The sequence below is a fragment of the Nerophis lumbriciformis genome, linkage group LG22 (assembly GCF_033978685.3).
Source record: "Nerophis lumbriciformis linkage group LG22, RoL_Nlum_v2.1, whole genome shotgun sequence".
In the NCBI taxonomy this organism is placed as follows: domain Eukaryota; kingdom Metazoa; phylum Chordata; class Actinopteri; order Syngnathiformes; family Syngnathidae; genus Nerophis; species Nerophis lumbriciformis.
Genome location: NC_084569.2, coordinates 28,132,907 through 28,155,810, shown reverse-complemented (window position 1 = coordinate 28,155,810; position 22,904 = coordinate 28,132,907). Strand labels below are relative to the sequence as shown.

General features: G+C 39.9%; 1 protein-coding gene across 3 annotated transcripts in view; it reads right to left on the bottom strand.

The window, feature by feature from the left end:
* The window catches only part of wizb (WIZ zinc finger b), a 143,170-nt gene that overhangs the window by 48,017 nt on the left and 72,249 nt on the right, over positions 1-22,904 (bottom strand). For all 3 annotated transcript variants that reach the window (XM_061973503.2, XM_061973504.2, XM_072915706.1), the window contains exon 9: positions 6,905-7,042. In XM_061973503.2, coding sequence (XP_061829487.1) covers positions 6,905-7,042 — 138 coding nt within the window. The remainder of the gene's footprint in view (positions 1-6,904; positions 7,043-22,904) is intronic.

The following is a 22,904-nucleotide window of genomic DNA, read 5'->3' as shown; positions in this document are numbered from 1 at the left end:
ATATATGTGCTGTATGAACTTTGGGATATGAACGGTACTTTGGGCTGTGGGATTGAGTGTGTTGTGCAGGTGTTTGAGTTGTATTGGCGGGTTATATGGACGGGAGGGGGGAGGTGTTTGTTATGCGGGATTAATTTGTGGCATATTAAATATAAGCCTGGTTGTGTTATGGCTAATAGAGTATATATATGTCTTGTGTTTATTTACTGTTTTAGTCATTCCCAGCTGAATATCAGGTCCCACCCGCCTCTCACAGCATCTTCCCTATCTGAATCGCTCCCACTGCCCTCTAGTCCTTCGCTCTCACTTTCCTCATCCACGAATCTTTCATCCTCGTTCAAATTAATGGGGAAATCGTCGCTTTCTCGGTCCGAATCGCTCTCGCTGCTGGTGGCCATGATTGTAAACAATGTGCAGATGTGAGGAGCTCCACAACCTGTGACGTCACGCTACTCGTCTGCTACTTCCGGTACAAGCAAGGCTTTTTTATCAGCGACTAAAAGTTGCGAACTTTATCGTCGATGTTCTCTACTAAATCCTTTCAGCAAAAATATGGCAATATCGCGAAATGATCAAGTATGACACATAGAATGGACCTGCTATCCCCGTTTAAATAAGAAAATCGCATTTCAGGAGGCCTTTAAGGTCCGTGTACCTTCCGTTCATTCTATTTCCAATTCATAAATGCAAATCAAAAAACTAATTTCGGGACATTTTTTCTATTTTAATTTCTGAAACAAAAGTTGGACAACTATTCAATGAGACTTCTTTAAAACGACAATAGGACTCCTGCTGAACAAAAATGTTACAGTTCTCCTAAAACATGCTAAAGGCAAAGGAAAAGCTAAAATAGTGTTTCCGGTTCAATCTGTCATCACACAGATAACCGCACATTTTTGCATTTTGGATGAACATATATTACATTTTTGTATATATTTGGTAAAATAAAAATCCATAAAAGGAAAACAGCACAAAATCCAATTTTATGGCAATATTTTAATGAAAATCTACCGTTTTTTGTTTGTTTTAAAATCCTGCATATATAATAAAAATCGAAAAACGGCCCTAATTTTGTTTTTTGAGTTGCGTTTTAGAATTGGAAATAGAATGAACGGAAGGTACACTTTGCGGCCATTCATTCATTTTTCGTTTGGAATAGAAAAATGGTTTAACATAAAAATTCACTTTTCCTGATTTTTGGTTCGATAATAAAAAATTTAAAAAAAACGGAAAATGGATCGTTATCCATTATGAAATTGAATTATGTTTTTAAAAATCGAAAATGGGAATTAAAACAAGTGGAAATCTTATTTCTCTATTCTCTGTTCAAGGTCTGGACATATGCGTAGACTACACACCCGGCACAACAACAACAGAAGAAGAGCAACGTTTGAATTCTCGATAGAAAACCAATAAATGTCTCTGGACATTAAAAAACAGAAGGCAACTCTTGACCACGAGAAAATTGTATTGACGACACAACTGTCGCCGTTCTTTGTCTTTTTCTTCTGTTGTTTCGGGTCCATCGCAAACGAGGACCTGAAAAGATACTGCGCAGGTGTGATCCAAAGATGAAAAAAACTTTTAGATACGATTAATCGCAATTCATTATGAGTTAAGTATGGACAAAACATAAGGAATTGCGATTAAATATTTCAATCGTTTGACAGCCCTAATTTCAACAAATAAAACCTAGAAAACGCAGCGCAGTGGAAACGCAAGCCTGATCAGAACTGACCCACCTGAACTAACTGGACTGTATTCGTTGGTGGAAACGCGGCTCAGGATCTGACGCCATGTTTCTACCGAATGTTATGATTTGTCAATTTGGAAGAATATACAGGCTGAGAAAACATTGTTACGTTAACCAAAAAAACGAAGCACTTTATCCAACTACCGGTACCTTGAACCTGTGAATTGGACTTGAAACCGGTTTGATTTGCACAGTGCAAGCCCAAGCTTTAAGTTTCTACCACGGGGAGTGATGGCGATAGCTACACACATAGTGAGGCGTCATACCAGCTTGATACAGTTTAACCTGCAAATTAATTCAACTATGAAGAAAAGTGTATTTTGCTAAGCAGAAACAGTGGAAGGTGACTTGGATGTCATTTGAGAGCAAAGAACGAGACATTGTTTGTGCCAGCGCCACTTAAGAAGTCATGGCCATCTTGACTCTTCTGTCTGACTGGAAACTTACCAAGACAAATGAAGCTATTCTTTGTGCGGTAAAGTAAATAAATCCTAAACTTGTCCACCCGCTTTGAGTCTGCTTCTCCAGACGGACTAGCAGTTGACTCACTCTTCATTGTTAAAGGGGAACTGCACTTTTTTGGAATAGTGCTTATCTTTCACAGTCATTATTAGAGACAAGAACACACGTCTTTTTTTTTCTTTTTTTTTTTTAAGGATTTAAAGATGATTAAAAAACCGCTGGAAAGATGCAGATAATGGGAGTCAGCGTTGTCATCTTCTAAGTCCTCCATCAACATTTTATATACACACTGCAAGTATAAATATATAATGTAGTAACAGACACCTTCATAACAATATGTAATATGTACAATATACACACTGCAAGTATATATATAATATAGTAACAGACACCTTCATAACAATATGTAATATGTACAATATACACACTGCAAGTATATATAATGTATTAACAGACACCTTCATAACAATATGTAATATGTACAATATACACACTGCAAGTATACATATAATGTAGTAACAGACACCTTCATAACAATATGTAATATGTACAATATACACACTGCAAGTATACATATAATGTAGTAACAGACACCTTCATAACAATATGTAATATGTGCAAAATACACACTGCAAGTATATATACAGTATAATGTAGTAACAGACACCTTCATAACAATATGTAATATGTACAATATACACACTGCAAGTATATATATAATATAGTAACAGACACCTTCATAACAATATGTAATATGTACAACATACACACTGCACTGTTTGATTTATTTACTTAATCCATTCCATAATTTAATTCCACTTACTGATGTACTAAAGGTCTTAAGTATTGTACGTGTTGCTTGTGACTTAACCAAAAAAGTAAATTAGTTATTAATATAATTACTTTTTAACAAAAGTAATTAATTAATTACTTAAAAAAACTTTAGATATAAGTCATAAGTAGGAGAGAAGTTTATAAGAGCACAGTGTTTGTGCCTGTGTGTGTCTTTAAAAGGCGGTGTCTGTTGCCCAAGTGAAGTGTGACTTCAACGAGGGTTTCAGCTAAACTGTTGTTGTTAGCTTTCGCAGTTAGCAGCGGCAGTCTGACGGCTGTTCTGTTGAATCTTTTCACCGGCTTGTTTTACCTCTGGGTCCTTCCCCAGCTACGGTGCCTCACCGGTTGCTAACGGCCGTAACAAAGGCACATTAAAAGATACCGGTATGGCAGTATTGTCTCAAATATATGTCTCTTTCTAAATGATACCAGTAATAACTATAATACTGCGCATCCCTAGCCCAGCCTTAAAATGATGATAAACAATAGAGAATTGTATTGTGCGATAGACATTTTTATGTCGCACTACTAACAAAATATCGCACAGCACTAATATTAAGGATACGAGAAATTAGGAAATGAAATAATTTAACAAAAAATAAATGTTTCTTTCATAATAAAATCTATTCCCACAAGGGTCGGACTGGTAAAATCAGGGCATAATTACTTAAAAATGAAGACAACTTCAGATTGTTTTCTGTTTTACTTAGGCGGACGAATAGAACAAGCGCATTCTGAAAATGTACACATTACAAATAATCCTCTTAGCAAAACACTTCAAGTTATTTGAAAATTATGAGGGAAAAATCGGTGCCGTTTCAAAAACACAATGAAGAACATAACAAACTTGGACTTTGTCTTAGTGTTTTTACAAAACCATCAAACTTTAAGCACTTCCTGTTCAGCATTCTCATGTTGACAGTTCACTATTAAAGTTGGTTTGTAAAAGCAATCGAGTGTTTCCTAAAACCGCCACAACGGTGACATCGCCAACTACCACAATATATTAATTTATCATAATTCAAATATTACAAATATAACATAAACAAAACAATTATCAAAATGACACTGTAATAACCGAAATCAACGTAACATAACTACAAACTTAACAAATGTGAAAATGGTAGATTTAAGCATAAATTCAAATAGAACAAACATCAAATGTAGAAACACACATTTTTACAATGGAGTTCATGGTGCACATCGTGCCGTAACCAAATGCGAGCGCTGCACGGAACTCTAACTACAAAGATGGTGGTCATGTTGATCTAAGTCTTGTCATGATCTGTGGTCTAGATCATGTTATGTGTAGTTAATGTCTGTTAGTTTTGGACTCCTTTTAGTTCCTGTGTGTGCACCTCCCTGAGTTTGTTTTGGTTGCCATGGTTGCTAATTATGTTCACCTGTCTCTGATTAGTGCTCGGCCGCTCACCTGCTACCCGAGCACTAATCAGAGGCATTATTTAAGCCTGCCTTTGCCAGTCAGTAGGCCTGGCGTCATTCTTTGCTTCATGCAACCTGTCTACATGAGTTTTGCCTTGTATCTAGTTTATGCTAAGTGTTTGATTCATGTCATGATATGTAAGTCTTGTTTGTTTCATGCCACAGTTACCTGAGTATTGTTAGTCCCTAGTCCATGCTAAGAAGTAGCATTAGCTCCAAGTGCGATCAACACGTTGTGCCTTCGCCTTGTTCCGTTTTGTTTGTACTACTTTGGTAGTTAGAGAATGAAATCATGTTTTTACCTGCACGTCATGTCCGGAGTGGTCCGTCTGCATTTCGGGAGAACAAACCCCGCTGTGACAAGTCTTTGCATCTTACCATTTATTTACTTTATCCGTCGAGTGGATTATTTACAATGGAAAAAAGGTATTGTGCGTTGTTTGGGCGTCGGCCGCCAGCCACAAAAGGAGCAGCTGATTGCTTTCAACCTGCGCTGATTAGAGTAGCGGCAGCCAATCCAAAGGGTGTTTAAAGTCAGCTGTATGGCGTCACATTAGTGCCAAAAATCCGAGCGCATAAAAACTGTTATCGCGCGCTGATTCTCCACTTCGTGCGCGCGCGAGACACCCTTTTGCGCGCGCGCGGTGCCTTTCTGCGCGCGCGCCGTCTCGGTCTGTGCGCGCTCTGTGTACTCCTGGCATCTCTCCTCGCGCTGTCATGTTTCTTTTTAGCACTTTGGGGGCGGGTATGCTTAGACGGCCCCTCCTTTCTGATTGGCTGTGAGCATTTTTCATATGACCAATCATTCTCCAGTGTAGCAACGTTGTAGCCATCTTACCTCGGACATCTAGCCCCAATCATTACATTGATGTCAATGGTACATGTACTAATTAAATTACCATAACTTGCTCTATTTTCGACAAATTTACAAACGGTTTGCCTTGTTACAAATCTTATTACATGTAGATATGACTAGGATGCTGTACCTGTTGAAATTACCTCTTTCGCTTTAAAAAAAAAAAGACTTAATTGTGCAACATAGTTGTGTAGGGTCAGTGTTAGTCAGTTCTCTGATTATTTTAAACTGTTTCAGAATACATTATTAAAAGCTATTTTTAACATTTTAAAAACAAAATTCAAAGATTATTTCATTAATTTTATGGCTGAATCAAAAGAAATTCCATAAATTAGAAAACAAATGTTCAAGAAGAAGTGAAAATATAAAATAATGTTATGGTTGGATGTTATTGCTGGTGGACCAGTTTTGGCTGAAAGATGTGATTATGGTGTTTGTTGTCTTATTATTTATTTGGGTCACATTTTGTATTACCCTGTATTGTGTTTATGTGGTATGAAATAACCTTCATCAGCACGCGACATTTTTTTATCCACTTCTTCCTCCGTAAATCTTGATACATATTGATGATGACCCGCCCTGCTATACTTCTGATTGGCTCTGAGCATTTTTCAGCATTTTTCGCCTGACCAATCAGAAAGAAGGGGCCGTCTAAGCATACCCGCCCCCAAAGTGCCAAAAAGAAACATGACAGCGCGAGGAGAGATGCCAGGAGTACACAGAGAGCGCGCAGAAAGGCGTCGCGCGCGAGCAAAAAAGCACCGCGCGCGAGCAAAAAGGCACCACGCGCGCGCAAAAGGGTGTCGCGCGCGCAAAAGGGTGTCGCGCGTGCACGAAGTGGAGAATCAGCGCGCGATAACAGTTTTTATGCGCTCTGATTTTTGGCCCTAATGTGACGCCATACAGCTGACACGTCACCTTTAAACAGTGTGACGTGTAACCTGGGTTACATTTCAATTGCTATTGTGACATCCAGTGGACACATTTAGAACAGCAGTTTTTTTTTTTCATTAAAAGAAATTGCGGCTTATCTTTTATACTTGTCAAACTCATCTTGTGAGCTGGATTAAACCTGTTCACGGGCCGTATGTTTGACACCCCTGATATATATGACCAAACTCTGGTATGTTAGACATACCTGTATTTCACTGTACATACCAAGGACAGTGACAGTCTCCGTGTTTAATTCTGGTTTCAGTTCTGTAACATATGAGCCAAATACTCCATACAAACACTTTCAGACAAAAATGTTAGCTTTTAGAGTTATCTTTAGCAGCACAATTACCTGCTACAAAGGTGGTACTGTGAAAAGCTACTGCTTTTGATCTCTTGACACCTTTACAACTTAGCAACCTGCCATTCTGAGCCAGGAAAAGGATCCGAGTGCATTAAAAAGCCCTACGGTGTCCATTTATCTACTTTGTATCTTGAGGGACAACAATGGTCTCCTGTTGCTGTATTGCTATTTGCAACCCAGCCAAGTATGATTTACTATCACCACAGCAAGAGTTGCCATTAGCAAATGTGACCATTTGCTGAAAATCTTCATCACTTACCTTTGGTGTCTGCTTCCTCCCGTGGAGAGAGGCCATCCCCGTCTACGCTGTGCAAACGCGGTTTCTTTGGGCTGGAACCCGGCTCATCATTAGCCGGGTGCTGTCGTTCTTCATCTTCTTCTTCTGCTGCTTTGACACCTACAATACAACACACACACTGTCTATTGCCGTATAAAAGGACAACTGTTCGGGAATACAATTATGGTGAAGAACTACAATTCCCGTTTCCATATGAGTTGGGAAATTGTGTTAGATGTAAATATAAACGGAATACAATGATTTGCAAATCATTTTCAACCCATATTCATTTGAATATACTACAAAGACAACATATTTGATGTTCAAACTGATAAACTTTTTTTTTTTTGCAAATAATCATTAACTTTAGAATTTGATGCCAGCAACACATGACAAAGAAGTTGGGAAAGGTGGCAATAAATACTAATAAAGTTGAGGAATGCTCATCAAACACTTATTTGGAACATCCCACAGGTGAACAGGCAAATTGGGAACAGGTGGGTGCCATGATTGGGTATAAAAGTAGATTCAATGAAATGCTCAGTCATTCACATACAAGGATGGGGCGAGGGTCACCACTTTGTCAACAAATGCGTGAGCAAATTGTTGAACAGTTTAAGAAAAACCTTTCTCAACCAGCTATTGCAAGGAATTTAGGGATTTCACCATCTACGGTCCGTAATATCATCAAAGGGTTCAGAGAATCTGGAGAAATCACTGCACGTAAGCAGCTAAGCTTGTGACCTTTGATCCCTCAGGCTGTACTGCATCAACAAGCGACATCAGTGTGTAAAGGATATCACCACAAGGGTTCAGAAACACTTCAGAAACCCACTGTCAGTAACTACAGTTGGTCGCTACATCTGTAAGTACAAGTTAAAACTCTCCTATGCAAGGCGAAAACCGTTTATCAACAACACCCTGAAACGCCGTCGGCTTCGCTGGGCCTGAGCTCATCTAAGATGGACTGATACAAAGTGGAAAAGTGTTCTGTGGTCTGACGAGTCCACATTTCAAATTGTTTTTGGAAACTGTGGACACCGTGTCCTCGGACCAAAGAGGAAAAGAACCATCCGAATTGTTATAGGCGCAAAGTTGAAAAGCCAGCATCTGTGATGGTATGGAGGTGTATTAGTGCCCAAGACATGGGTAACTTACACATCTGTGAAGGCGCCATTAATGCTGAAAGGTTTTGGAGCAACATATGTTGCCATCCAAGCAACGTTACCATGGACGCCCCTGCTTATTTCAGCAAGACAATGCCAAGCCACGTGTTACATCAACGTGGCTTCATAGTAAAAGAGTGCGGGTACTAGACTGGCCTGCCTGTTGTCCAGACCTGTCTCCCATTGAAAATGTGTGGTGCATTATGAAGCCTAAAATACCACAACGGAGACCCCCGGACTGTTGAACAACTTAAGCTGTACATCAAACAAGAATGGGAAAGAATTCCACCTGAGAAGCTTAAAAAATGTGTCTCCTCAGTTCCCAAACGTTTACTGAGTATTGTTAAAAGAAAAGGTGATGTAACACAGTGGTGAACATGCCCTTTCCCAACTACTTTGGCATGTGTTGCAGCCATGAAATTTTAAGTTAATTATTATTTGCAAAAAAGAAATACAGTTTATGAGTTTGAACATCAAATATCTTGTCTTTGTAGTGCATTCAATTGAATATGGGTTGAAAAGGATTTGCAAATCATTGTATTCCGTTTATATTTACATCTAACACAATTTCCCAACTCATATGGAAACGGGGTTTGTACAAAGCAGCCTAAGGGCGGGGGACGGCAACCCTTTTAGTACCGCCCTACTGCCTCCCTTGAGGTTTTTCAAAAATTTATGGAAATGGAAAGAAATTGGGGGAAAAAATATATTTTTTGTTGTAATATGGTTTCTGTAGGAGGACAAACATGACACACACCTTCCTAATTGTTAGAGAAAGCCCGCTGTTTAATATGTTTGTGTTTATGCGTCACTGATAACCGTATTTGGCAAGCCCCGTTTTGTCCGACTAATTTCAGCGGTCCTTGAACTCACCGTAGTTGTGTGAACTGTGACGCGACGTTTGTTTACATGCACAACTTTCTCTGACGCTGCCACAGAAAGACGTGTTTTATGCCACTCCTTTGTCTCATTTTGTCCACCAAACGTTTTATGCTGTGGTATATTTTTTTTTGTTGTAATATGGTTTCTGTAGGAGGACAAACATGACACAAACCTTCCTAATTGTTAGAAAGCCCACAGTTTAATATGTTTGTGTTTATGCTTCACCGATGAGAATATTTGGCGAGCGCCGTTTTGTCCTACTAAATTCAGTGGTAGTAGTTTGTTTACATGTACAACTTTCTCTGACGCTACCACAGAAAGACGTGCTTTATGCCACTTCTTCTTTGTCTCATTTTGTCCCGCAAATGTTTTATGCTGTGCGTGAATGCACAAAGGTGAGCTTTGTTGATATTATTGACTTGTGTGGAGTGCTAATCAGACATATTTGGTCACTGCAGTAATAGACTGCAAGCTTATAAATGCTAGCATGCTATTTAGGCCAACTGTATGTATGAAAATGGAAAAAAAAATGGGGTAAAAAAATATATTTTTTGTTTTAATATGCTTTCTGTATGAAGACAAACATGACACAAACCTTCCTAATTGTTAGAAAGCCCACTGTTTAATATGTTTGTGTTTATGCTTCACTGATGAGAGTATTTGGCGAGCGCCGTTTTGTCCAACTAAATTCAGCGGTAGTACAAAACCCAAAACCAGTGAAGTTGGCATGTTGTGTAATTCGTAAATAAAAACAGAATACATCCATCCATCCATCTTCTTCCACTTATCCGAGGTTGGGTCGCGAGGACAGCAGCCTAAGCAGGGAAGCCCAGAATTCCCTCTCCCTAGCCACTTCGTCCAGCTCCTCCCGGGGGATTCCGAGGCGTTCCCAGGCCAGCCGGGAGACATAGGTGGCATCCTGATCAGATGCCCGAACCACCTTATCTGGCTCCTCTCAATGTGGAGGAGCAGCGGCTTTACTTTGAGCTCCCCCCGGATGACAGAGCTTCTCACCCTATCTCGAAGGGAGAGCCCCGCCACCCGGCGGAGGAAACTCATTTTTGCCGCTTGTACCTGTGATCTTGTCATTTCGGTCATAACCCAAAACTCATGACCATAGGTGAGGATGGGAACGTAGATCGAACGGTAAATTGAAAGCTTTGCCTTCCGGCTCAGCTCCTTCTTCACCACAACAAATCGATACAGCATCTGCATTACTGAAGATGCTGCACCGAACCGCCTGTCGATAACATGATCCACTCTTTCCTCACTCGTGAACAACACTCTGAGGTACTTGAACTCCTCCACTTGGGGCAGGGTCTCCTCCCAAATCCGGAGATGGCACTCCACCCTTTCCAGGCGAGAACCATGGACTCGGACTTGGAGGTGTTGATTCTCATCCCAGTTGCTTCACACACGGCTGCGAACAGATCCGGTGAGAGCTGAAGATCCTGGCCAGATGAAGCCATCAGGACCACAGAGTCTTGTCAACCAAGACAGCACCACAGCATCCAGAGCCTTAAGGAACTCCGGGCAGATCTCATCCACCCCCGGGGCCTTGCCACCGAGGAGCTTTTTAACCACCTCAGCAACCTCATCCCCAGAAATAGGAGAGCCCACCACAGATTCCCCAGGCACTGCTTCCTCATAGGAAGATGTGTTGGAGGGATTGAGGAGGTCTTCGAAGTATTCCCTCCACCGATCCACAACGTCCGCAGTCGAGGTCAGCAGAACACCATCCTCACCATACACGGTGTTGACAGTGCACTGCTTCCCTTTCCTGAGGCGGCGGATGGTGGTCCAGAATCGCTTCGAAGCCGTCCGGAAGTCGTTTTCTATGGCTTCCTCGAACTCCTCCCATGTCCGAGTTTTTGCCTCCGCGACCGCTTGGCCTGTCGTACCTGTCCAACCACCTTGCGGCCACAGCTTCAATCGTCTGCCTCGACAATAGAGGTACGGAACATGGTCCACTTGGAATCAACGTCCAGCGCCTCCCTCGTGACATGTTCAAAGTTCTTCCGGAGGTGGGAATTGAAACTGTCTCTGACAGAAGACTCTGCTAGACGTTCCCAGAAGACCCTCAAAATTTGTTTGGGCCTGCCAGGTCTGTCCGGCATCCTCCCCCACCATCGCAGCCAACTCACCACCAGGTGGTGATCGGTAGAAAGCTCCGCCCCTATCATAACCCGAGTGTCCAAAACATGAGACCGCAAATCAGATGACACAACTACAAAGTCGATCACGGAACTGCGGCATAGGGTGTACTGGTGCCAATTGCACATATGGACACCCTTATGTTTGAACTCCAACGTGCAGGCTTTGAGCCAGGGCGGCAACAAGAATTGCCACACCAGCCCGTCGCCTCTCACTGCGTGCAACGCCAGAGTGGAAGAGAGTCCAGCCCCTCTCGAGGGAACTGGTTCCAGAGCCCTTGCTGTGCGTCTATCTAGCCGGAACTTCTCCACCTCGCGCACTAGCTCAGGCTCCTTCTTCCCCAGCGAGATGACGTCCCATGTCCCAAGAGCTATCTTATGTAGCCGAGGATTGGACCACGCCAAGTGCCCTGCCTTCGGCTTCCGCCCAGCTCACATTGCACCCGACCTCTATGGCCCCTCCCATGAGTGGTGAGCCCATTGGAGGGGGGACCCAAGTTGCCTCTTCGGGCCATCGTGCCCCATCTCCGGGCCTGGCTCCAGAAGGGGGCCCTGGTGACCCGCATCCGATTAATCGACTAAAAAAAACGCTTTGGTTTATATTCTGCACTTCGATTAATCGTTTAATGAGTGTAACCAATAAAATTGGATACAAATCTGAACCGCATTCAGTGCCCGGAACTTTAAGTATGCGGACAAAAAAAGTGGAATTAAAAGTTTGATAATGTGCATTTATTAAAAAAAAAGAATGCAGGTTATGGCAAGCAGGACAATCTGAAATATGCATTGTGTTTTATCCGATTACTCGATAAATCACTGGATGACTAAAACAATCGATAGATTCGGCTCTAACTCAAGGTGAGATATTATAAGAAAAACTTTGTTTTGTCTATAATAGGAGGCACCTCCCCCAGATGTTGAAGTTGATTGTATTTAATTGTATTTTCTATATAGTGCCAGCTGACAACTTGGGCTGCAACGATTAATCGACTAAAGTAACGCTTTGATTAATACTCTGCTGCTTGGATTAATCGTTTAATGAGTGTAACTTATGAAATTTGATAAAAAATTTGAACCGTATTCAGTGCCCAGAACTTTAAGTACGCGGACACAAAAAGTGCAATTAAAAGTTTGATAATGTGCATTTATTTGAAAAAAAGAATGCATGTTATGGCAAGCAAAACAATCTTTGTTTATTTAAACTGTTTTCCCTGAAATATGCATTGTGTTTTATCCGATTACTCGATAAATCTATAAATCACTGGATTACTAAAATAACTGATGGATGCGGCTCCAATTTAGGGTGAGATATTATAAGAAAAAAGTTGTTTTGTCTATAATAGGGGGGGCGAATCAACTCCCCAAGATAGTGAAGTTAATTGTATTAAATTGTATAGTCTATAATGCCAGCTGACAATATGGGCGGCAAAGATTATTCGACTGAAAAAAACGCTTTGATTTATATTCTGCTGCTTTGATTAATTTTTAATGTGTAACTATTAAATATAGATACAACTTTAAACCGCATTCAGTACCCAGAACTTTAAGTACGCGGACAAAAAAAGTGCAATTAAAAGTTTGATAATGTGCATTTGTTAGATAAAAAGAATGCAGGTTATGGCAAGCAAAACAATCTTTGTTTATCTAAACTGTTTTCCCTGAAATATGCGTTGTGTTTTATCCGATTACTCGATAAATCGATAAATCTCTGGATTACTAAAATAATCGATAGATGCGGCTCCAATTTAGGGTGAGATTTTATAAGAAAAGCGTTGTTTTGTCTATAATAGGAGGCTGAAGCATCTCCCGTAAATGTTGAAGTTAATTGTATTTAATTGTATTTTCTATATAGTGCCAGCTGACAACTTGGGCTGCAACGATTAATCGACTAAAAAAAGCTTTGATTTTTGTTCTGCTGCTTCGATTAATCGTTTAATGAGTGTAACCAATAAAACTGGATACAAATTTGAACCGCATTCAGTGTCCAAAATTTTTAAGTACGCGGACAAAAAAGTGCTATTAAAAGTTTGATAATGTGCATTTATTAGAAAAAAAGAATAAAGGTTATGGCATGCAAAACAATATTTGTTTATTTAAACTGTTTTCCCTGAAAAATGCATTGTGTTTTATCCAATTACTCGATAAATCCCTGGATTACTAAAACAATCGATAGATGCGGCTCAAACTTAAGGTGAGATATTATAAGAAAAACTTTGTTTTGTCTATAGTAGGGGGGCGAGGCACCTCCCCAAATTGTTGAAGTTAATTGTATTTAATTGTATTTTCTATATAGTGCCAGCTGACAACTTGGGCTGCAACGATTAATCGACTAAAATAAACTTAGATTTTTTATTCTGCTGCTTGGATTAATCATTCAATGAGTGTAACCAATAACATTTGATCAAAAATGTTGTGGGCGGTATTAAATTCAAAAGAAATACATAGGACATCCCTGCCAATTCAGCCAAAAGGAGCAATTTACAGGAGTTATAATGGAGAGAACCTACTATATTAGAAAAAGGCAGCATAAATATGGGTTGCAGAAAGAGCCTTCTGTGTCTAAAAAGAATAAGGCAACAGGGATTATGTTTGCACATAATGGCTACATTTATCTAAAACCAAACATATAAGCGCACATAAATCATGTAGGTCAGTGTTTTTCAACCACTGTGCCGCGGCACACTAGTGTGCCGTGAGATACAGTATGGTGTGCCGTGGGAGATTATCTAAATTCACCTATTTGGGTTAAAAATATTTTTTGCAACCCAGTAATTATAGTCTGCAAATGATGTGTTGTTGTTGAGTGTCGGTGCTGTCTAGAGCTCGGCAGAGTAACCGTGTAACTCTTCCTTATCAGTAGGTTGCAGCAGGTAGCTAATTGCTTTGTAGATGTCGGAAACAGTGGGAGGCAGTGTGCAGGTAAATAGGTGTCTAATGCTTAAACCGAAAATAAACAAAAGGTGAGTGCCCCTAAGAAAAGGCATTGAAGCTTAGGGAAGGCTATGCAGAACGAAACTAAAACTGAACTGGCTACAAAGTAAACAAAAACAGAATGCTGGACGACAGCAAAGACTTACCGTATTTTTCGGACTATAAGTCGCAGTTTTTTTCATAGTTTGCGACTTCATAGTGCGACTTATATATGTTTTTTTCCTTCTTTATTATGCATTTTCGGCAGGTGCGACTTATACTCCGGTGCGACTTATACTCCGAAAAATACGGTACTGTGGAGTAAAGACGGCGTCCACAATGTACATCAGAACATGACATGACAATCAACAATATCCCCACAAAGAAGGATAAAAACAACTGAAATATTCTTGATTGCTAAAACAAAGTAGATGCGGGAAATATTGCTCAAAGGAAGACATGAAACTGCTCCAGGAAAATACCAAAAAAAGAGAAAAAGCCACCAAAATATGTATATAGCGCAAGACAATAACTAAATCACTACACACAGGAAAACAGCAAAAAAAACTCAAAATAAGTCACGGGGTGATGTGACAGTTCATGACAGCACACTTTGAGACAAGAGCTATACTGATGCATGCTTGGTTATGGTTTAAAGTCATGTCCAACAATTGCGACAACGACTTTTTACTGTGAACTGAGTTTTGTTTTTTAATGATTTCTGCTGATGGTGTGCCTCCGGATTTTTTCACAGTAAAAAAATGTACCTTGGTTCAAAAAAGGTTGAAGAACACTGATCTAGGTGGTGGGTGGCGAATGATTTAGGATTGTTTTGATGTCAAACAAGCCGGATCCATTGCAGCTACTGAGTCATCCATGAACTCATCTCTATATTAAAGTAGACTATTGTCAAATGTCCAACAGTTACAACCCAACTGGAATTGGGTCATGCAAAAGGCCGGTATCAAACAAGATGTCGCGATGGCCCAGTTAAAGTCGTTTTGCTGAAAAGGCGGTCCAACAAAACTATTGGATTAGGAGAAGGGAAAGGATTAAATAAACTCGGCTTCTTCCATGACTTTTTTTTACCAAGATTGTGCATCTTTCATCCTGGCAGACAAAATCAAACTGCACAGAACAGGCTGTATAAAACCTTTGAGCTTAACCGCCGAAATATTTAAGTGGTGTCTTAAGTGCAGCAGGGGAGACATTGCTGTCCGGCTGATTTTTTTTCTTATTTTATTGGCCGTCGGCATGTTGTAAAAATAAATGTCATTCATTATTGATGATATATTATTAGATACTACATGATTGTCACCTACAGTCGTGGTCAAAAGTTTACATACAGAACTTTCCTCCAGAAAGTCTTATCTTTGTCCATATGGTGTCAGGTGAAACAAAAATTGAGCTGTTTGGCCACAATACCCAGCAATATGTTTGGAGGAGAAAGGGTGAGGCCTTTAATCCCAGGAACACCATGACTACCGTCAAGCATGGTGGTGGTAGTATTATGCTCTTGGCTTGTTTTGCTGCCAATGGAACTGGTGCTTTACAGAGAGTAAATGGGACAATGAAAAAAGAGGATTACCTCCAAATTCTTCAGGACAACCTAAAATCATCAGCCTGGAGGTTGGGTCTTGGGCGCAGTTGGGTGTTCCAACAGGACAATGACCCCAAACACACGTCAAAAGTGGTAAAGGAATGGCTAAATCAGGCTAGAGTTAAGGTTTTAGAATGGCCTTCTCAAAGTCCTGACTTAAACGTGTGGACAATGCTGAAGAAACAAGTCCATGTCAGAAAACCAACACATTTAACTGAACTGCACCAATTATGTCAAGAGGAGTGGTCAAAAATTAAACCAGAAGCTTGCGGATGGCTACCAAAAGCGCCGCTTTGCAGTGAAACTTGCCAAGGGACATGTAACCAAATATTAACATTGCTGTATGAATACTTTTGACCCAGCAGATTTGGTCACATTTTCAGTAGACCCATAATAAATTCATAAACGAACCAAACTTCATGAATGTTTTTTGTGACCAACAAGTATGTGCTCCAATCACTCTATCACAAAAAAATAAGAGTTGTAGAAATTAGTGGAAACTCAAGACAGCCATGACATTGTTCTTTACAAGTGTATGTAAACTTTTCATCACGACTGTATAACACACAGTGAAGATGTGGATGTGTCACATACAAAATGCATTCTTCTGTATGTGGCACTTACTATAAAACATGATGTCACACAAGATGTTAGCATATTTCACAACACAAGCCACTATAAGGCGCACCTAAAATCCTTTTATTTTCTCAAAAATCGACAGTGCGCCTTATAGTCCGGTGCACCTAATGTACGGAATCATTTTGGTTGTGTTTACCGACCTTGAAGGTATTTTATTTGGTACATGGTGTAATGATAAGTGTGACCAGTCAATGGCAGTCAAACATAAGAGATACGTGTAGACTGCAAGATGCCGCCAGTAAAACACCAAAACTTAGATGTTCCATTGAGAATATAAAACATTACACACAGCTCTCGAAAATATGTCAAAATATTTTAGTACGACTTTGGTAAGCTATGAAGCCGCACCACTTGTTGGATTGTCGGCTACCATAGTCAGACGCACTGTGCTTTAACATAAAAGTATTATTATAGTGTGTGTATGAGGACACCATAATGGCACCTATTAGCAGAAAAAATTGTTTCCTGATATCATGCAAAACCAACTTGTCTTACTTTCTGGTACCTGCTGATGTGTATTTGGGATCTGCATAAGTCCTGAAAATGTGCGCGAGTCTGCCTTTGTAGTCCGTGTTGACACCGTAGTTGATAAGCTTCTTCTTTTTCTCTATCTTCTTGTTATGGGACATTCATCCTCTGCTGTTGGAATTTATAATGTTAATTAGTGTAAAGTTCTAACTAGGGATGTCCGATAATATCGGCCTGCCAACATTGTCGGCCGATAAATGTGCTAAAATGTAATATCGGAAATTATCAGTATCGTTTTTTTTATTATCGGTATGGTTTTTTGGGGTTTTTTTTTTAATTATTAAATCAACATAAAAACACAAGATACACTTACAATTAGTGCACCAACCCAAAAAACCTCCCTCCCCCATTCACACTCATTCACACAAAAGGGTTGTTTCTTTCTGTTATTAATATTCTGGTTCCTACATTATATATCAATATATATCAATACAGTCTGCAAGGGATACAGTCTGTAAGCACACATGATTGTACGTGCTGCTGGTCTACTAATAGTACTAACCTTTAACAGCTAATTTTACTAATTTTCATTAATTACTAGTTTCTATGTAACTGTTTTTATATTGTTTTACTTTCTTTTTTATTCAATAATTTTTTTTAAATTATTTATCTTATTAATTTTTTTTTAAAGTACCTTATCTTCACCATACCTGGTTTTCCAAATTAGGCATAATAATGTGTTAATTCCACGACTGCATATATCGGTTGATATCGGTATCGGTTGATATCGGTATCGGTAATTAAAGAGTTAGACAATATCGGAATATCGGATATCGGCAAAAAGCCATTATCGGACATCCCTAGTTCTAACTTATATCTGTCAGTAGACTCGCTATGGAAGCGCTAAAAACCACCGGATTTAGTGGGTATATATAAATCGCCCACAGAACATTAGTTATTAGAGAGTTCCGGTCGGACGTTTTTTCACAGGACACATTTCCGACGTTGTTGTTACACTAGTGAGCCACGGATGAGGAGATGCTGCTCCGTTATTGATTGAAGTAAAGTCTGAATGTCATTAAAACAGTTAGCTCCATCTTTTGACACTTCTTCCACTCCCGTCCTTGCATGCTACACCGCTACAAGAAAGATGACGGGAAAAAGACGCTGTCGATGTGGAGCCACGTAAATAAGACCGCCCACAAAACGGCGCATCCTGAAGCGACTGTCAGAAAGCGACTTGAAGATGATCTGTAAAACATAATCTTTGCAACATTTTGACCAAAGAACCACCATTACATGTTATGTAGACCACATGGAAGTGTTTTATATTTACAAAAAAATCATAACGTGTGAATGTGAGTGTGAATGTTGTCTGTCTATGTGTTGGCCCTGCGATGAGGTGGCGACTTGTCCAGGGTGTACCCCGCCTTCCGCCCAAATGCAGCTGAGATAGGCTCCAGCGACCCCAAAAAGGGACAAGCGGTAGAATATGGACGGATGGATGGCTGACTCCTTTAATGGGCCTTATAATCCGGTGCACCTTTTGTATGAAAATAGACCTGAATAGACTCGGCAGTGCGCCTTATAATCCGGTGCGCTCTATGGTCCAAAAAATACAGTAATGTAGGGCTGCATCCAAACATTTAGGGGGGGCATTCAGCTGCACTGCTGGGACTTCTTCCGTTCACAACTGATTACTGCATGTAGGACAAACACTTACATTCGTAGTCATCGTAACGATATGTGTTTGAAATGATTTCAACATTTATCATGTCCGATAAATGAATGAGATTGTAAAGGACTGCTGTTGATCCGATTTTGATGTGCTAAAACCTCTTTCTTGTTCACTTTGGCAACCATAAGATGTCATTTGGGGTTGAGTTCAGTTTTTTAAAGGGTACTTCAACATGTAACAGCACAGTATGTACTTTATTATCATGTATGTAACTCTCTTAAGGGTAATCTAATAAATTACGCACAAAGATGTGTCAATATCAAATTGTTACTTTGAATCCCTTTTTGGCAACCAAGAATACATTGATTGAATGAATACATCAAAACACTTTGTTAATTTGTATTCTGTGCTTGAACAAAGAGTAATTAACATTGTATGAAGCTTCTAAACAAGAAACAGGTTATAGCAAATCAACAACGAATAACAATGGTCCTTTGCAATCTCAATAATACCATAAAAATGGCCAACTCTTGCATTATTCAGACTGGATAAAGGCTTGAATAATTTCAAACCAATATCCTTACAATAACCACAACTACAAGCGTTAGTCAGATCTTACATGTAGTAATCAGTTTACTAAGATGAAGCCCCAGCTGCGAAGGTTTAGAGAGCAAAGCAGGAATACTAGATTTAACTTACAGTTGTGATGTCGCGGGGGGGTTGAGGTGTGGGGGCGTGAGGTTTAGGTGGGCGGGGTTTAGTGGTAGCGGGGGTGTATATTGTAGCCCGGAAGAGTTAGGGATGCAAGGGATTCTGGGTATTTGTTCTGTTGTGTTTATGTTGTGTTACGGTGCGGATGTTCTCCCGAAATGTGTTTGTCATTCTTGTTTGGTGTGGGTTCACAGTGTGGCGCATATTTGTAACAGTGTTAAAGTTGTTTATACGGTCACCCTCAGTGTGACCTGTATGGCTGTTGACCAAGTATGCCTTGCATACACTTCCGTGTGTGTACAGAAGCCGCTTACAACATGTGGCTGGGGCGGCACGCTATTTGTATGGTGAAAAAGCGGACGCGACGACAGGTTATAGAGGACGTTAAAGGCAGTGCCATCGCGACACGCCCTAAATATTGTTGTCCGGGGTGAAAATCGGGAGAAATTCGGGCGAATGGTTGTCCCGGGAGATTTTCAGGAGGGGCACTGAAATTCGGGAGTCTACCGGGAAAATCGCGAGGGTTGGCAAGTATGGTCGAGTGTCTTAACATGGACATATTCTCACTTCTTCTTTTTGTCGAGCACAAAGAAAATAACATTTTAGTTAAATGTAAGTTGTGCCTTGGGTCAGAGATCGCGTCTACTGCCCAAAACAACAATTCAAATCTGCTTGGTTAGGCTTTGTGTGACTTCCTTAGGTGAAGCCAGGTTTACAGCTATGTTGTTATTATGCTGTTTGTTACTTACGTATGTTATGTTGCAGCTATTTAAAATAGTTTTGTCAATTTGTTCTGGCCTGAAATAAATTGGCCTTTTGAAACATATCTTTGTGTGTTGTATGTAGACCACATTGCTTAGCAGAGTTCAGTGATGCAAATGAATGTCAAATTGATCAACACATTGTATTATTCTCCAGTGCAATAACAGTACTGAAATGAAGGCTAAAAGGGAATTAATGGGAGAATTTTAAAAAAAAATAAGAAAAAAATAAGTAACTAAATAGTTACTTTTCACAGTAACGCATTACTTTTTGGTGTAAGTAACTGAGTTAGTAAATTAGTTACTTTTGAAATAAAGTAACTAGTAACTGTAACTAGTTACTGGTTTTCAGTAACTAACCCAACACTGTTCCTGACTTCCTCATCTGAAGAGGAAAAGCATATGATTGGCTGTACTTGATAATTTACACTCTTTCAATGTACGCCGTTATAGCGCTGTGATTGGATTAGGGTTGTACGGTACACCGGTATTAGTACAGTACCACGATACTAATGACTCATATTCGGTACTATATCGCCTCTAAAAAGTACCGGTCCACCCACCCCATTGCCCATTGTTTTGTAAAATATGGAGATCTTTCGCTCTCCTTGATTACCTCTCGGGGAAATCTGAAGAGAGTTTTCTCCTTTTTGCAATTTGAACAGTTCCAACAGCTTTACTCTAGGGCTGGGCGATATAGCCTTTTATTAATATCTCGATATTTTTAGGCCATGTCACGATACACGATATATATCTCGATATTTAGCCTTAGCCTTGAATGAACACTTGATGCATATAATCACAGCAGTATGATGATTCTATGTGTCGACATTAAAACTTTCTCGTTCATACTGCATTAATATATGCTCATTTTAAACTTTCATACAGAGAGGGAAATCACAATTAAGTCAATTTACTAAAACTGTATTTATTAAACAGTTATTAAGCAGTGGCACAGACTTTCATGTCATTTCCAAAACAGAAAGTGCAAGATTGTCAGAGACATTTTAAAACAAGCGATAAGTGCACTTTTGTGAAAGATGTCACCAAGATGACATATCAAAACAACACTAAATTAAAATGTACTTTTTGTACAGAACGCCACTACAATAGTTAAAAACAAATAAACAAGATATTTCAATAACCGTCAAATAAAAATGAGCTGCATAAAAGGTTCCTGCGGACGTTATCTCCTTCTGTTGACTTTTTTTTTTTTCATACGGTGTTGATCTGGAAATTGTTGCTTCGGCATTTTGTGGGTGTGGCACCGGCCGGAGATGTTGACATGCAGTTTCAAGCACTCTTCATTCTCTAGCGGGTGACTTTTCAAATTATGCTACATTAGCAGTGGTGCTACTTTTTGTAGCAACGCTTTTGTCGCATAAATGTTGAACATATTCCCGCTTGAAGCCAAACCACCGCCGGACGATGGACCCCGTGCTGTTTTTCTTGGGAATTAATTATTCCTCCATTTGTTACCAGATTTGCACCTTCTCTCTCTCGTATTACCACTCGCACCTCACCGTTAGCATCACTGCTAACGTTACCATGTCACTCCCTGTCTACTCCGTGAGGGCGTATGACGTTGCACACGTGACAGTATGTGACGTATGTAAGAAGGTGCGCTTGGTTTAAGTCTCGGTGAGGAGAGACAAGAAAGAGTGAGAAACGCATGCAGTGTAATGCCCGCAGCTAAAAGCAACTGCATGAGAACGTATACTCGAATATCACGATATAGTAATTTTCTATATCGCACAGAGACAAACTCGCGATATATCGAGTATATCGATATACCGCCCAGCCCTACTTTAAACAATGCAAGCATAGGGCATTTGTCTCCGAGAAAGGCAACATTCTGCCCAGAACGCTTTGACAACAGATGATCGGTTGACTACTACTTCGAGTCTAGCATATTTAATGAGCCGGATATGACTTCAGATGAAGACAACATAACCTTTTTGATTCAAAGCTGAAAATAATGTATTTCTGAATAAGTTAGCACATGTCTGCTGAGTAATGTTAGCATATCCTTCTATGACAAATTTTTCAAGATCATCCTAATTGTTTGGCCTCTGAGCATTGACCTAACTTTCAGCTCCTTCCACATTTTTTCCATTGAATTGAGTTTTGAGCTTTGATTGGACACTTCGGAACTTTGATTTTGGCACCCTTCAAAAAGTTATTGACCAACTTTGATGCATGTTGTAGGTCATTGTCTTTTTGGAAGACCAAACAAAGACCCGAACATAAGCTGATAGGAGACTTCTTAAGGTTATTGTTGAAAATATCTAGTTTTTTTTGTGGTCCCATGAACCTGAGCAAGGTTCAGCATTCTGCTCCCACCACTATACTTAACTGTAGGTACAGTTAAGCCCCGCCCTTCCTTCTCCAAACAAAAGAAGCATCTACATACCCAAACAGCCAATGTTTAGTTTCATAAGATCAAAAGAACCAACTTCCAAAACTTGTTTCAGATTCTCTCAGGCAAACTTTAGCCAAGCTTTGATGTGCTGCTGAGAGGGCAAAGGTTTTTGTTGGACGATGGCCATGAAGTCCACACGATAAAGAGCTTTCACAACAATAAGACGTAAAACGTCAAGTCTAGATGATGACAAAATCGCCTTTGAGAAGACAAATAGTTGGAAATGCGAACACGAATCCCAGGATCTCTGCAAGTTCTCAAAATCATGCATTTTTGACAACTCCTGAGTTTAGACAGGATTGCTTTTTGAGTGCTTTGCAAAGATGCAACACACAGTTGTTCTAGAGACTGAGAGGTTCAGAAATGTCAGTACTGTATATCCTCTCCCCTTTAAAGATAAGCATCTACCAACTTCAATCTGAGGTTCAGACTGATGTACTTACTTTTTGGCATGATAATATCACTTCTTAAAAAGATTTAGAAGCTGTTAGGGATGTAACGATTAACGGTATCAATAATAGACCGCGGTTAGTATAGTCGACCCTCATCATATCACGTTTCAATTACTGTGCATTCACTGCACCTTAGATAT